This window comes from Zonotrichia leucophrys, unplaced genomic scaffold, assembly GCF_028769735.1.
Source record: "Zonotrichia leucophrys gambelii isolate GWCS_2022_RI unplaced genomic scaffold, RI_Zleu_2.0 Scaffold_260_72311, whole genome shotgun sequence".
In the NCBI taxonomy this organism is placed as follows: Eukaryota; Metazoa; Chordata; class Aves; order Passeriformes; family Passerellidae; genus Zonotrichia; species Zonotrichia leucophrys.
In genome coordinates, this window is record NW_026992465.1 from 56797 (window position 1) to 72311 (window position 15515).

Below are 15515 nucleotides of genomic sequence, written 5' to 3' on the forward strand. Positions count from 1 at the left end.
AGGCAGAATCCCTGCCAGCCCTTGGCACAGGAACCTCTGGCTGCAGGACAATGCAGCTGCAGCTCCTGGAGCCATCTCCTAAAGCTGGAACATCCCAATGCCTACAGACCCTGTGAGTACATTCTCTGATTGTCTCTTGTGCAGAGCAGCCAGGGGTGCCCAGGGCTGTCCTGCAGAGCAGGGTCCTGCAGCCCAGGGTGCTGTGCTGGGGCAGGGACTCTGCTGCCTGCCAGGGACAGCTCTCAGCCAGCCCTGGCAGCTGCTCCCAGCGCCGGGGGACAAGATCTGGGTAGGAGGAGACAGCTGATAAGGCTTGAAAGTGTTCTCCTGATGTGGGGAGGATGCTGCATTCCTCTGGACTGCTCCCAGCATGGCATTTAACTGCAGAACATTTCCAAGTAGATTATACATGGAGCACAGCAAGCAGGAGCTGCAAAAAAGGGAAAATTTTGCTTTAACAATCTACTTGTCTCTGATACTTGGATCGGAAATTGCACATAGATATTAATCTCTCAGTTCAGGATTTGATTAAGAAATAAAAATATCACAGATCGAATAAACCACGCAGTGACAGAGATCAAGATAGGGCCTCTCACAGGCAGCATCACTGTCACTTTTCCAGCCTCCTCAGGGTTGCTCTGATATTGCCATCAGAGCCTGCAGAGCCAGAGCTGCCCCTGGGCAGTGCCAGAGCTGGGAGGAGTCTGCAGGGCAGAGCTGAGCCCCCAGGGCTGGGCTGGGCTTTGGCAGCACTGCAGGGCGCAGCCCTGGGTACAGGGAAGCAGCTGCTGGCAGGGACAGCTCCAGGCAGCAGAGGCCTGGGCAGGCAGTGGGGGGAAAGTGCCCCCAGGGTGTGCTGGGATATTTAAAGTCCTCTCCAAACCCAAGTTTCCATGATTACTCTTTTTACAGATCCCCATGCCAAGGCACAGCAAATGTCCAACAGCAGCTCCATCAGGCACTTCCTCCTGCTGGCATTGGCAGACAAGCGGCAGCTGCAGCTCCTGCACTTCTGCCTCTTGCTGGGCATCTCCCTGGCTGCCCTCCTGGGCAATGGCCTCATCATCAGCGCCGTAGCCTGCGGCCACCACCTGCACACGCCCATGTTCTTCTTCCTGCTCAACCTGGCCCTCAGCGACCTGGGCTCCATCTGCACCACTGTCCCCAAAGCCATGCACAATTCCCTCTGGGACACCAGGAACATCTCCTACACAGGATGTGCTGCTCAGCTCTTTTTCTTCCTTTTCTTCATCTCAGCAGAGTTTTCCCTCCTGACCATCATGTGCTACGACCGCTACGTGTCCATCTGCAAACCCCTGCACTACGGGACCCTCCTGGGCAGCAGAGCTTGTGCCCACATGGCAGCCGCTGCCTGGGCCAGTGCCTTTCTCAATGCTCTCATGCACACAGCCAATACATTTTCCCTGCCCCTTTGCCATGGCAATGCTGTGGGCCAGTTCTTCTGTGAAATCCCACAGATCCTCAAGCTCTCCTGCTCAAAATCCTATTTCAGGGAATTTGGGCTCGTTGTTGCTAGTGCCTGTTTATCGTTTAGTTGTTTTCTGTTCATTGTTTTCTCCTATGTGCAGATCTTCAGGGCTGTGCTGAGGATCCCCTCTGAGCAGGGACGGCACAAAGCCTTTTCCACCTGCCTCCCTCACCTGGCCGTGCTCTCCCTGTTCTTCAGCACTGCAGCAATTGCTCACCTGAAACCTTCCTCCATCTCCTCCCCATCCCTGGATCTGGCCCTGTCATTTTTGTACTCTGTGGTGCCTCCAGCCCTGAACCCCCTCATCTACAGCCTGAGGAACCAGGAACTCAAGGCTGAAGTGAGGAGACTGACGAATGGATGCTTTCGGAAACACTAAAATGCTGGTCAATTTCTGCAAAACACTTGAAATAAAAATGATCTTTATACTTCTTGTTGGTTTGGTTGTGGTGGTATTTTTTCCTTCATTTTAGGTATTAATATTTTCCACAAAATTGTCACTGTTTTTACCGATTCTCATTTTGTTTCTCTCCATCTGCCCTGTGACCACAGCTTGTGTCAACGAGGGGCTGCACTCTGAGTTGCTTTAAAGGAACTAAAGGAACTCCCAGCAGAGTTTTCTGCAGAAATGCCCTTATGTTGCCTTCTCTGGAGCGGCAGCAGCAATGTCTGTGTGCAAAGCTGGGGGCAGATCAGTGCTGGCCCAGCAGCAGCAGCACTTGGTGTTGCCAGTGCTGCTGCCATGGCCCTGCCCTGCTGCCATGGTGGCCCTGGTGTTGCTGCACGGCCTGAGTGCTCTCAGGGCTGGGCACAGTCCTGGGGGTGGCAGTGCTGGGGCTGCAGCAGGGACAGGCCATGGGCACTGCTGGGGCAGCGCTGACGCCTCAGGCCAGGCTATGGGGGCTCCAGGTTCCTTGTAAGGCTCTCTCAAGAACATGCCCAGGCCAATGCTCAGCACAGAAAAGCCCCATGAGCAGCCCCAGCATGGCTGTGGGCAGGCTGGTGGCAAACAGCATGGCTGGGGCTCTGCAAGGGCCCTGGGGCAGACGGGAAGGAGCAGCAGATCAGGGGCTGATCCACCCCCAGTGAGCTGGACAGCCCAGGGCAGCGTCCCAGAGCGTCCTCATGGAGCTGCCAACAACATCCCTTCTCTGCAGCCCTGGCCTCTCCCGCAGCTCACGCAGGTGCCCCATCCTTGCAGGCACAGACATGGCAGCACTGGCTCAGCAGCCCCTGTTTGCATTGCACACAGCAGGGGGAGCACTCCCATGCTGTTGGTGTGGGGACATGAACCTGAGGGAGCACAAATGCCATCAGCCCCTGGGGCCAGTAAGGGCTGGGGGACACCAGGGAAACCACTCAGCTTTGTCCTGGCCTCTGCACTCAGCCAGAAAGTTTGTTCTCATCAGCTGGGAGTTTTCTGTCCCACTGCAGATGCTGTTGCTCAGAGCCAGGGCTGCCTGGCAGCCACCCCCAAACTGCCCTGAGCATTTCCTTGGCTTCACCTTTGCTTTCTTTCTTCTTCCCTTGTCCAAATTTCTTCCTATTGCCCATCCCTGTTCCCTCCTCTGCAAACAGCCCATCCCTGTTTGCCCTTTCCTCTCTGGCCCCACTCCCCATTGCAGTTCCTGACTTGGCACCATGGGAACGTCCCTTGGGGAGCAGGATCATCCTACAAGTGCTGCAGGAATTGTCTGCAGGCTCCTGCAGTGCCTCACGCTGCTCCCTTGCCAGAGGCACTCCAGGCCAGGGGGGCACATCTGGGCTGTTGTGTCTGGTTCTGGGGCTCCCTGTTCTGGGCAATGAGGAGGAGCTGCAGAGGCTCTGCAGGACTGACAGGATGGGCTTTGGGGCTGGCAGGAGAAGCTGAGGGACCTGGGCTGCTGGAGCTTCTGAAAAGGAGGTCCAGGGCTCATCCTGCAACTGCTCCAGGGGTGGTTCTGGAGAATCCCAAAATCAGCAAGGGTGGAACAGGCCATGGAGATCATCAAGTCCATCCTGTGCTCTGACATTGCCTTGTGTCTCCTGAGCCTTCTTTTCTCCAGGATAAACAACCCCAGCTCCCTCAGCCACTCCTCACAGGACTTGTGTTCCAGACCCCTCCCCAGACTTGTTTCCCTTCTCTGGACAAACTCCAGCCCCTCCATGTCCTTCCTAAACTTTGGGCCCAGACCTGGACAGAGCATTCAAGGTGCTGCCCAACCAGTGCCAAGCACAGGGGAAGATTCACTGCCCTGGTCCTGTGTGGTGGTGTTCGCAGCGGTCCCAGGACGAGGGAAGAGATGAGAATCTTGACTCCATATTTCAGAAGGCTGATTTATTATTTTATTATATATATTATAATAAAATAAAATGATATATTAAAACTAAACTAAAAGCAGAGGTCCAAGGATGAGGGAAGAGATGAGAATCTTGACTCCATATTTCAGAAGGCTGATTTATTATTTTATGATATATATTATAATAAAATAAAATTATATATTAAAACTAAACTAAAAGAATGGAAAAACTTCTGATTTCATCGGAAGTCTAGAAAGTAAAGGAATAGAATGTTATGAAAATCTTGTGACTGACCAGAGTCCAAACAAAACTGGACCTGTGATTGGTCGTCAAGTAAGAACAACTTCACCTGCTGCGTAAACAATTATTCAAATCACATTCCAAAGCAGCAAAATGTGGAGAAGGTGAACCTTCTCAACTGCTCAGTAGAAAAGATCCTGGTGTGATGCTGGCCAAACAGTTCCTGATCAATAGAAGTGCCAGGGGCTGGATGAGGGAAATGGTGGGGAGGGGGTGGGGACAAAATCTTGATTGGCAGCTATGAAAGGTTTGCTCTTCTTATCTATTCAGACTACATTAGGAGTTGCTGGGGGTCAATATCAATTGAACATTGCTGATACCAAAATATAAAAAGGAAATAAAAACATGAGAAAACAGTCCTCTCTGTTTTGGTTTTTTTTGATATATCATATTCAACTCGAATACACTACTGCAATGTGTCTAATTTGTCACAGAAGAATTGAAAACTTCAGTTATACCCATGGGCTTTTCTTCTTCTGCTGTTCTGAAGAAATGTTTATGAGCCTTTTTCAGTGAATTCATGAAGTGAAGAGCTCAAGAAAGAACAGGCTTCTGGAATAGTAAAACTCATCATCAACCTCCAAGTGGCTGAGGATCCATCCCCATCAGAGCAGCAATGAACAGAAATGGGCACAGCTTTTTTGGTTGCCCCAGCTCTGGGATGGGCCCTGGGCCTGGAGCAGGAGCAGCTCTTGAGAGCCCCAAGGCCAGGGCTCTTGTACTGCCCTGGGCAGATGGGATGGCAGCAGGGGCTGCAGAGCTCTCAGCACCTCAGCCCGAGGGCAGCAGGGGAGCCAGGGAGCCTCCTTTGGCCTTGGCCAAGCACCTTCCCCCATGGCTGGGGCTGAGTCCTGTGGCAGCTGCAGCTGCTGCTGTGCCCTTGCCAGGGGCTGAGGCCGTGGGGCAGTGCCCAGAGCAGCCTGGCCTGAGCAGAGCTGTGGGGCCAGAGCCGGCTGGGCTGGGCTGGGGAGAGGCTCTTGGTGCTGCCCAGAGCTCAGGGCAGCTGGCAGAGCTTGCAGGGAGCTGGGCTGGGCTCAGAGAGCCTGGCCCAGAAACCATCAGTGTCCATCTCAGCCTGGCTGAGCGTGCAGGGGCAGGACTCAGGCCAGGCCTAGTGGGGCGGGGACAGCGCCTGTGCAAGGCATTGCAAACAGGCAAGTGGCCCAGAGAGGAGGCTGCTCTGTGCCCTTGGTGGCATGGACAGAGCAGGGAGCGGGCCCAGGACATTTCTCAGTGCCAGTCTCTGTGCCCATGCATTGGCAGCCCTGGCTGCAGAGCCCAGCTTTGGCCTGGGCTGAGTTTGGCTGTGGCCCAGCTCCATCCTCCCGCAGGCCTCAGGGTCTGTTCTCGGTCATGGCCAGCCCTGGCTGCCTCTCTGCTGGCCCAGAGGCCAGCAGAGCCCAAGGCAGGGCTGTCTGTGCAGCCCCACAGGTGCCAGGGGCTCTGCAGGAGCTGGCAGAGGCTGCCCAGCAGGGAGGCCATGGGGCACAGAGCCCCAAGGCTGCTGTGGGCACCACGGCACAGGGGCCATTCCCAGCCGCAATGCTCCTGGCCTGGGCTGGGCCTGCACAGGGGCTGGGCCACCATGGCTGGGCCAGCACAGGGCCACAAAGGGGCCACGCAGCCGCTGCCGGGGCTGACAGCAAGGCCAGGCACACACAAGCAATTGCTGAGCATGGCCTGTGCTGGCCAGGCCTGACTGCGCCAAAGGCAGAGCTCAGCTGCCTTGGGGGCTGCAGGAACAGAACAGAGCCCAAAGAGCCTCCATGGCTGTGTTGGAGTCCAAGGCTGCAGGAGGGAAATGCAGGGCTGCTGTGGGATGGGGAGGGCATTGAATTCCAGCACACACCTCGGTTCCCATGGGTTTGCTGACTGACAATAAATGAACATCCCATTGTGTCTCAGGCAGCTCCTTCTCCAAGGAAAGCAGGTGGGAGTTGGAGCAAAGGAGTTGAAAGCTGCAGGTGCAGCTTGAACTGGAGGGAGCTCAGATTTGCACAAGGCTGCTCTGAGGGCCAGGGCTTGGATGGGGGAAATGGTGGGGTGGGGTTAGGGACACAGTCTGATTGATTGTCAGCCATGAAGCGTCTTGATTTCCATATCTATTCAAACTGCATGAGGAGGTACTTGGATTCAATATCAGCTGGAGACTGCACATATCAATAAATTGACAGGGAAAAAAACCCTAAACTTGAGCTAAGAAAACTTTTCTCACTGTCTTTTTAAATAGAATCTATTTAGTTTGAATGTACTACTGGAATTCATCTAATTAACCACAAAAGATTTGAAAATTGGAATCAAATTATTCCCAGAGGCTTGGCTTTTTAGGGTGTTCTGAATGTTAATGAGCCCTGGGACACTGAATTCCTGCACTGAAGAGCTGAAGGCTGAACAAGCCTCTGGAGCAGGAAAATTCAGCAGCAGCCTCCAAGGTGCTGAGGATGTCAGCAGCCCCCACTGAGGCCATCCCTGCCCAGAGACCGTGGGGGAATGGGCAGACAAGGAGAGCGTCCCTGGGACTGGGGCAGCACAACTCAGAGGCTCCAGGGGCTCCAGCTGGGAAATGGAGTGTGGAATGTGGCTGGGAAAGCCCTGCCTGGGCTGGGCCAAGCAGGACAGACAAGCCCTGACTCCCATCCACTAAAAAACTCTCTCAGGAGACATTTTAAAGGATTTACAATTGCTTGTGTCCTGTGAGGTGGACTCCCTGGAGAAATATCAACTGGAGATTCTCAGGAGCTCGAAACAACAAAACAGCCTTAACTGGCAACTTTAGAAAATCAGAAAAACTTTGTGGAACACTTGTTGTGACATTGTAACGTATTTAATTTTTTAGTTTAAGATTTTTCTATTCTTGAGATTTCTTAATTAATGTATTGATGAGTGTGGTGGGTTTTACTGTCAATTAATTATTTATGTATTATTTTGTTGTGAGATAGGATTAGAAGAAAGGTAAAGTAGGCTTAAAATTTTAAAAGGATATAAAGAAAATTTTATTAAAAATAAATTAAAAAAGAAGAAAGTAGTAAGAATTAAACTCTTAAATATACTTTATTTTTCTTGACAACTTTTTCAGACAATGTGAAGAAACTATATTTAAAATTTATAGTTAGTTTACTATTTCCAGAATAGTCTTTTTTTCAGATTACTTTGGGAGAGAAGTTTTTCTTGTTAAACTTCTGGAGTTTTTTTACAAGAGGAAAAAATAGGTTTTTTTGTGGTTCTTTGTTGTGGTGTGTTGCAATGTCCTGTTTTACCTTCTCCCTTCCCCCTCGCCCCTCGCTGAGTGTGCCCTGTCAATCAGGCTAACATACCAGCAAGGCGTCGTGTGATAGGTGTCCCTAGTCCCTTGAGACCCTGCCCCTTCACCTGGTTGGTGGCTCACCTGTCCCCTCCCCTTCCCCTGCCCTGATTTTAAAATGTTAATGAGACCATGCGGCCGCCATTCTGTTAGCAGCAGTGGCCCGGTGCAGACATCTCTGTACCCATGGAATAAACATCTGGCAACCTTCTAGCAGAATCCATTCCCTTTCTCTCCACCATCGCCGGAAGCTCTCTAACCTGAGGTAAACAGAGTCCTGACAGCCTGGACTTGCCGTGCTGCACTCTCCAGCAGCCAAGGTATCTCTGGGGTAAAACACCGCAGTGCTGCCTTTGGCGCAGCAGCGAAGGTCAGAACTGGCCCAGAACTGAAGGTCAGAACTGCTGCCAAGACCACTCCAGCGTGTCGCTGTTGCCAGCCCTTCATCCTTTCCCTCAGCACAGCAGTACCCTGGGCAGCAGCGGAGACCAGCAATGGTTGAGCCCACTAAACCATGCCTGCTTTGTAATAACCTAGGACACTGGAGTAACCAGTGCCCCTTGAAAAGGGAATTTGATGAATTTAGAAATGGCAGGGGAGGAGAACTACAAGCCCTCCCTGGGGGTCAACAACAAAAAAACGAAGAATAAAGCGCCAGCCTGCCAGGCGCGCAGACATAAAAGGAGCAGGCCAAGAGAATAAGGGTAGCAAAATAAATCAAGCGTGCGATAATATTAACATTTGTATAAGTGAAGCAGGTGCTTCAAAGACCAAGTCTGCTAGTCCACTGTTGAAAGTGAAACAAAATAACCTTTGTTATGATTTAAGTGATCCTGTATTAACCGCATCTTCTGTCACTGAGCCTTACAGGTTGCAGCTGACAAAGTCACTCCACCTGAAGGACACTGACTGGCATATTGTCTCTGTAAATCCTGAACAGAAAGGTACTTGGAACCAAATTCGTTGTAAGTACATCATCACTGGGGACAAAAACACACCACAAGAGATCGAAATTGCTCCGGGAATGACAACATCAGATCCCAAGCAATTTGTTCTCAGCCTGCACTGTTTCCACCCACCCCTGTTTCTTCCCAAAGGACAAATTGTTGCTCAAGCTATCCCTGTGCCATCTTTACCTGAAAATGTCGATAAACAAGGGCCCACAGTCGCCCGGGTCCAAGTTATTGGGACAGATAAACCCAAATTGTGGTGCAATGTCAGTGGGGGTGGGGAGTCTAAACGCATTGAGATGCTTGTAGACACAGGTGCAGACTGCACAGTGATTCCAGTACAAGACTGGCCAGCACACTGGCCTTTACAAAATGTTGCTGGTCACCTTCGAGGTGTAGGAGGTCTGCAATTGGCAAGGCAATCCAAAAGCATTATTCAATTCGAGGGTCCAAACGGACAGTTGGCAAATATCCGTCCATTTGTGTTAGATTATTCAGAACCTTTGTTAGGGAGAGATTTAATGGCCCAGTGGGGTGTCACAATTAATATTCCAGACTCTCCACAGCATTTTTGTGCAGCAGTCATTGAACAACAGCGCCCCACCCAAAAACTTAAGTGGAAAACAGACGAACCAGTTGATGTGAAACAGTGGCCACTCAGTAAACAAAAAATAAAGGTGCTTGAGGAACTAGTACAAGAGCAACTAAGAAAGGGCCACATTGTGGAGACCATGTCCCCATGGAACTCTCCAGTGTTTGTCATCCAAAAAGCTGACAAAAAGAAGTGGCGACTCCTCTGTGACCTCCGACAAATTAATAATGTAATTGAAGATATGGGTTCTACCCAACCTGGTATGCCATCCCCAACAATGCTTCCCCAAGATTGGAAATTAGCTGTTGTTGATATTAAAGATTGTTTTTTCCAAATCCCATTGCACCCTGATGATGCACCGCGTTTGGCATTCTCTGTCCCTTCTATCAATTCAGAAGGTCCTATGAAAATGTACCATTGGACCGTTCTTCCTCAGGGATTAAAGGTATCGCCAGCTATCTGCCAGTGGTATGTCTCTTCCCTGCTTTCCCCAGTGCGTGCAGCCGCAGAGAAGGCCATCATCTATCATTATATGGATGATACCCTTGTGTGTGCCCCCAATGATGATTTACTAACACATGCGCTTGACGTAACGATCGATGCATTGATTGTTGCAGGGTTCGAGCTCCAGGAAAAGAAAATTCAAAAGATGCCACCTTGGAAGTATTTGGGCTTAGAAATTGGAAATAGGACCATTGTTCCTCAAAAACTAGAAATCAATCCAAGGATCAAGACCCTTGCGGATGTCCACAAGTTGTGTGGGTCTTTGAATTGGGTAAGACCATGGCTTGGTCTGACTAATGAAGATCTTGCCCCTCTTTTCAATTTATTAAAGGGGGGAGAGGACCCAGGTGCTCCTAGGTCTATTACCCCAGAGGCACGGAAAGCTCTAGAAAAGGTTCAGATTCCAATGTCCACAAGACAGGCCCACCGAAGCCGGCCTGATCTGCCATTCAAATTTATCATCCTAGGTAAGTTGCCACACCTCCATGGAATTATTTTCCAGTGGGAGGAAAAACAAACACCTAAGGCAAAGGACACACCAAAAAAGGACCGGGACCAGAGGGACTCTCTCTTGATCATAGAATGGGTTTTCCTCAGTCACAAAAGGTCCAAGAGACTGACAAAGCCTCAGGAACTGGTAGCAGAACTGATCCGGAAAGCAAGGACCCGGATCAGGGAGTAAGCAGGATGTGATTTTAAGTGCATTCACATCCCAGTTAGTTAAAATCAGGTCAAAATACTATGAAAATACTGGAACAATTGTTTCAAGAAAATGAAGTGTTGCAGTTTGCTCTGGATTCCTACTCAGGACAATTTTCGGTAGCACGGCCCGCTTGCAAATTGTTTGAACAAGATGTTCAATTTACTTTAAAATTAAGAACTGCTCTAAGTAGGAGACCTTTAAAAAGGGCTCTAACTGTCTTTACAGATGCGTCCGGGAGGTCACACAAGTCTGTTATGACTTGGAAAGATCCTCAAACCCAGCAGTGGGAGACGGACATTGCTGAGGTGGAAGGTTCACCTCAGGTTGCTGAATTGGCTGCGGTTGTTAGGGCTTTTGAAAGGTTCTCAGAACCATTTAATCTGATTACAGACTCTGCATACGTGGCAGGAGTAGTATCCAGAGCAGATCAAGCAATACTGCAAGATGTATCTAATATCGCACTTTTTGAATTGCTCTCAAAACTGGTAAAGTTAGTCACTCACCGAGAGCAACCCTTTTATGTGATGCATGTCAGGTCACACACTGACTTGCCAGGGTTTATCACTGAAGGCAACAGAAGGGCAGATGCTCTTGCTGCAACTGCAGTGATGGCCACTCTCCCAAATGTTTTTGAACAGGCAAAAATCAGCCACCAGCTTTTCCACCAAAATGCACCTGGCCTGGTTCGCCAGTTTAACATCACTCGAGAACAGGCCAAAGCAATTGTGGCCACGTGCCCAAATTGCCAACAACATGCACTCCCTACAGTGAGTACAGGAGCAAACCCAAGGGGACTGAACAGTTGTAAACTGTGGCAAACAGATGTAACACACATACAAGCTTTTGGACGGCAGAAATATGTTCATGTTAGTGTAGATACCTTTTCTGGAGCGGTCTATGCTTCTGCCCACACAGGAGAATCATCTATTGATGCTATTAAGCACCTCTTACAGGCTTTTTCTTTCATGGGCATCCCCAAGGAGCTGAAAACTGATAATGGGGCTGCTTATAAATCCAAGGAATTCGGGAGCTTCCTGCAGCAATGGGGAGTAGAGCATAAAACTGGCATCCCCTACTTCCCTACAGGTCGAGCTATTGTAGAAAGAACTCACCGTGATATTAAAAGGGTCCTGGACCAGCAACAACAGGTTCTGAAAGTAGAACCTCCCCACATCCGGTTATCCAGGGCACTATTCGCAATCAATTTTCTGAATTGTTCTTTTGACAGCCTGAACCCACCCATCCTACGCCACTTTGGGGGGAGCAGTCACAGGTTGATGAAAGAAAAACCTCCGGTTTTAATAAAAGACCCTGAGACTTGGAAAATGGTGGGACCTTACAAATTGGTTACTTGGGGACGTGGATACGCCTGTGTGTCCACCCCCTCTGGTTAAAGGTGGGTTCCTTCCAAATGGGTAAAGCCCTATGTTCCCAAAGTCTCAGAGAAATCTGCAGAAGCGCCCCAGGTTGCTCACGCTGCCTGGAGAAGAAAACGCCGCCCGCGTTCTCTGGAGGAAATTCCATTTAAGCCTCCAATCTGGAATAGCTTGTAATATATGTCTGTCTCAAGTTCCTTGTACCAGTTTAGATCCCACTGTTCGTGTGAAGCCTCGAGATGCCATGAGACCGAGCCTGCTTCTCGTCCTACTCGTGATCATCCCACCTGCGATCTCCTACCACAGCCCAAACCACATATGGACTGCCTTGACAAAGGCTCTCAGACATCAACAGAGAAACTGACAACGGGCTGAATGGACTTTTCAATGGCTGGGGACTCTCGGGCTGGTTGGGATCTATTCTGAAAACTGTAATTTTAGTGCTGTTTATTTTAGTTGTAGTTATTGTAGATTTTAGCATTGTTTTTGGAGTAATCAATGCATGGTTCTCAAGTTAATCTCAAGCTCATCTTCCCCTCCTGAGGTCTACCATTTGGAAGCCCTCAGTGCTCCAGTGGATGACCTAGAGGCCTCAGTGGAAAACACTGACCCTCCTGTAGAAGAAGAACCGATTTACCAACCATGGTTTGGCAATCATTCTGCACCATAAACACAGTCCTCTTCTTTTTAAACAAAACTAGGGGGAGATGTTGCGGTGTGTTGCAATGTCCTGTTTTACCTTCTCCCTTCCCCCTCGCCCCTCGCTGAGTGTGCCCTGTCAATCAGGCTAACATACCAGCAAGGCGTCGTGTGATAGGTGTCCCTAGTCCCTTGAGACCCTGCCCCTTCACCTGGTTGGTGGCTCACCTGTCCCCTCCCCTTCCCCTGCCCTGAGTTTAAAATGTTAATGAGACCATGCGGCCGCCATTCTGTTAGCAGCAGTGGCCCGGTGCAGACATCTCTGTACCCATAGAATAAACATCTGGCAACCTTCTAGCAGAACCCACTCCCTTTCTCTCCACCATCGCCAGAAGCTCTCTCTCCTGAGGTAAACAGAGTCCTGACAGCCTGGACTTGCCGTGCTGCACTCTCCAGCAGCCAAGGTATCTCTGGGGTAAAACACCGCAGTGCTGCCTTTGGCCCAGCAGCGAAGGTCAGAACTGGCCCAGGCACCATCTAACTGGTTATATTGGGATTCATATTCCAATAGTTTTTAATTTTGGCATGAATACAATTGTCTGGGAAACTTAGATATTGTGAAGTTGTTTTTATTGCTACAAGCCTTTTTACAGCTTGTTGATGGGTCATGCTGACTTATAAGGTATTGTTTTAAAGATGAATTTTTTAAAGGTAAAAGTTTTTATTATTTACTTTTAAAATTATTTTTATCATCTGGAATAGAGTTTTTCTCTTGAAGGTATTGAATGATGTTTTTTTTCTTTTCCTTTTTAAACTTTTTATGAAATTACAGTAAGTTTAACATTTCTTTTTTTTAGTTTGGAGTTATTTGTTTGATATTATTTGAGGTTTTTTTAATAATTTTCTGTGCTATTAAAAAAAGGGGTTTTTTGTAGTTTATAGGAGGATTTAAAATTTTAGGATAAGGTATTTTTTCTTCTTTTTTATTTGGGATTGCATTTATTTTTTACTGACTTTGATGGGGTTTTTTTAATATGTTTGCATTTTGTTTTTTTCTTTCACTCAATGGATGATTGATGTATTAAAAGGATTAACACCTGACCTGCCAGTAACTTGTAGTGGGAGTCGGTTTTGGGCTGTCTTGGAATTGGTTTTATGGTTGGGTTTTGGGTTTTTGTTTTGTTTAATTTTAGTTGTTGGAGTTTTTTTTTTTTGGTTATAGGTTGTAGGCGGTTTTGGTTTGAGTTGTGTTCGGAGGGGGAGGACAACAAGTTGATGATAAGATTTTAATAGCTGTGGCTGGCTTTGTTCTGGTTGGGGTTTTGTACCTTTTTTTGTTTTCCTGTTTGGTAGTTGTTGGGGTTTGGTTTGGTTAGAGCGGGGCCGATGGAGGGGGCAGCCTGGGGAGAGGGGAAGGGGCTTGGCCCAGGGCAGGGTTGCTTGGTTTGGTTTGGTTGGGTTTGGTTTGGTTGGTTTGGTTTGGTTTGGATGAAATGGGGCTGGAGCTGGGGCCCGCTATTTATTTGTTGACTGAAAAAGAAAGAGGAGGTTCCTGGGTTTTTTCATCTTTAACGTTTGTGTTTCACAGAGGCATGTTCCGTATCTTAGTGGTTTAACAGATTGTCAGCTACACAAAAAGTTTTATATTACTTTTTAAAATTCTTCTCTTGTCAAAATACGACAGACATTCAATCAACAAAAAACACTTCTCAAAGCATTGACTTGGCCCATTCAACTTCACAAACTCTCAGCATGTTCAATGTAATGTTAATAAAAATTTGCAGGAGCACAGAAACAGAAGAAGAAGACACAGAAAGACAAAAAAGGTACAGAGAGTCACACACACAGCTACCAACTCCTGGATTCCAGCACTGTTCAGATGGAAATTCCAAGAGGAGGCAGGGTCAGGATGTGGGCTTGTCTTGTGGTCAATAAGCCTTCAATACCCCTTGGTCTTGTTGGGCCCTTCCCCCAGGTGGGACTTGGGCTCATTTGGTCCCTCAGGAGCTGGCTGGGGGCTGCAGAGGTGGCTGTGGAGCATTGCCTGTGCTGTGCCAGGGACTGGCAGACACTGCTGGGCTGGGATAGAGGCTCTGGGGGGACTGGGGTTCCAGGGCAGGGCAGGGCTGGGTTTCCATGGCAGGGCAAGGCTGGACCTGCCCCTTCCTCCTTCACACACAAAATGTTTCAAGCCAAGAATCTCCTCCAGTCTGTCACAATAGGGAATGTTGGAAGATGGAAATCCCAATTTTGGCCATGGGTATCTGACCGAGTAGGACAGTTCTTTTCCATGGGAAGGAAAGCACAGAACCCCAGTGTTTGGAGAACCTCACTAGTCCAAGGCCAGCCTGACTTGTTAGGAATGGCAGATTTTGTCTGGAAGTATTGAAGATGGAGGGAGAAGACCTAACTTTCACTGTTCAGCATCGACTCGGTTTATTCACTCAATCAGTCACTTTTTATAACCGTGTTAATTAAGTTCATGCATATTGCAAACCCGAACTCACAATAGGTCAGAGATAACACACCAACCCCTCCTTATGTTTCCAATACCAAGATTTGGGTTCTCAAAACTTATTTTTGCTTTCCCAAAACAGCCAAAGATAGAATATCTACTTGTTATGAGAAAGCTGCCTGAGAACTCTGGTATGCAAGGTTCTCAAGGCCTTCATGTTTGTCACTTTTACTTGTAATTAAAAACAACCTGAGAACTTCTACTGTTTACAGAAACAGGCTGTGAGAATTTTACTCCTCACAGCTGCCTTCTAAGCCGTTTCTGAAAAAATCTCCAACATGGAAGTAGGGCTTTTGGGGTTAATGGAAAATTTTTTAGGTTTGGGAAATGAATCTCAGCAATGGCTATCTGGAGAAGCCGGCAGTTCTTTCCCACAGGAAGGAAATACGGAGCCTTTCCCCCAAAGTTTTGGGGACAGATGGAAAAATGACCCTTTTAAAACCACTGCAAGACAGACTTGTCCTGGCAATTTTTCCTATGGGAAAAAATCCCTGGAAATAAAGAAAATTTTAAAGGGGAAATCCCCAATTTAGGCCAAAGGGTGCCTGGAGGGAAAAAACAGTTTTTTTCCATTGGGAAGGAAAGCACAGAGCTGTGGGGGTTTCAATACAGATGAGAAGAGACCCTGAATATTGGGGAAGGTCACCTGGACCCCCCCAGACAATCCATGGGAGGCCAAACAAGCCCGAGCTGTTTCTGTCTTTCCCTTTGGGTTTTTTGGGGCCCCATGGTGTCAAAAAATTTGCCCATTGATTACAAGAAGACCTGGGAGTGTCCCCAATGGACCCTTTGGGTTTGATGGGGTCCCAGAGTGTCATAGTGGCCCCAAAAACCGCAAGGGCCCAAAGAGTCACAAAGGGCCCAAC

At 48.6% G+C, this 15515-nt stretch overlaps 1 protein-coding gene across 1 annotated transcript; it reads left to right on the top strand.

Moving 5' to 3' along the window:
- Positions 1-935: 935 nt before the first annotated feature.
- Positions 936-1868, top strand: LOC135441366 (olfactory receptor 14J1-like). Its single transcript, XM_064700918.1, has one exon. The coding sequence runs from the start codon at positions 936-938 to the stop codon at positions 1866-1868; it is 933 nt and encodes a 310-aa protein (XP_064556988.1).
- The last annotated feature ends 13647 nt before the right edge of the window (positions 1869-15515 follow it).

Coding starts and splice junctions, on each gene's coding strand:
- LOC135441366 (XM_064700918.1), top strand. CDS start 936: ATGTCCAACAGCAGCTCCATCAGGCACTTCCTCCTGCTGGCATTGGCA.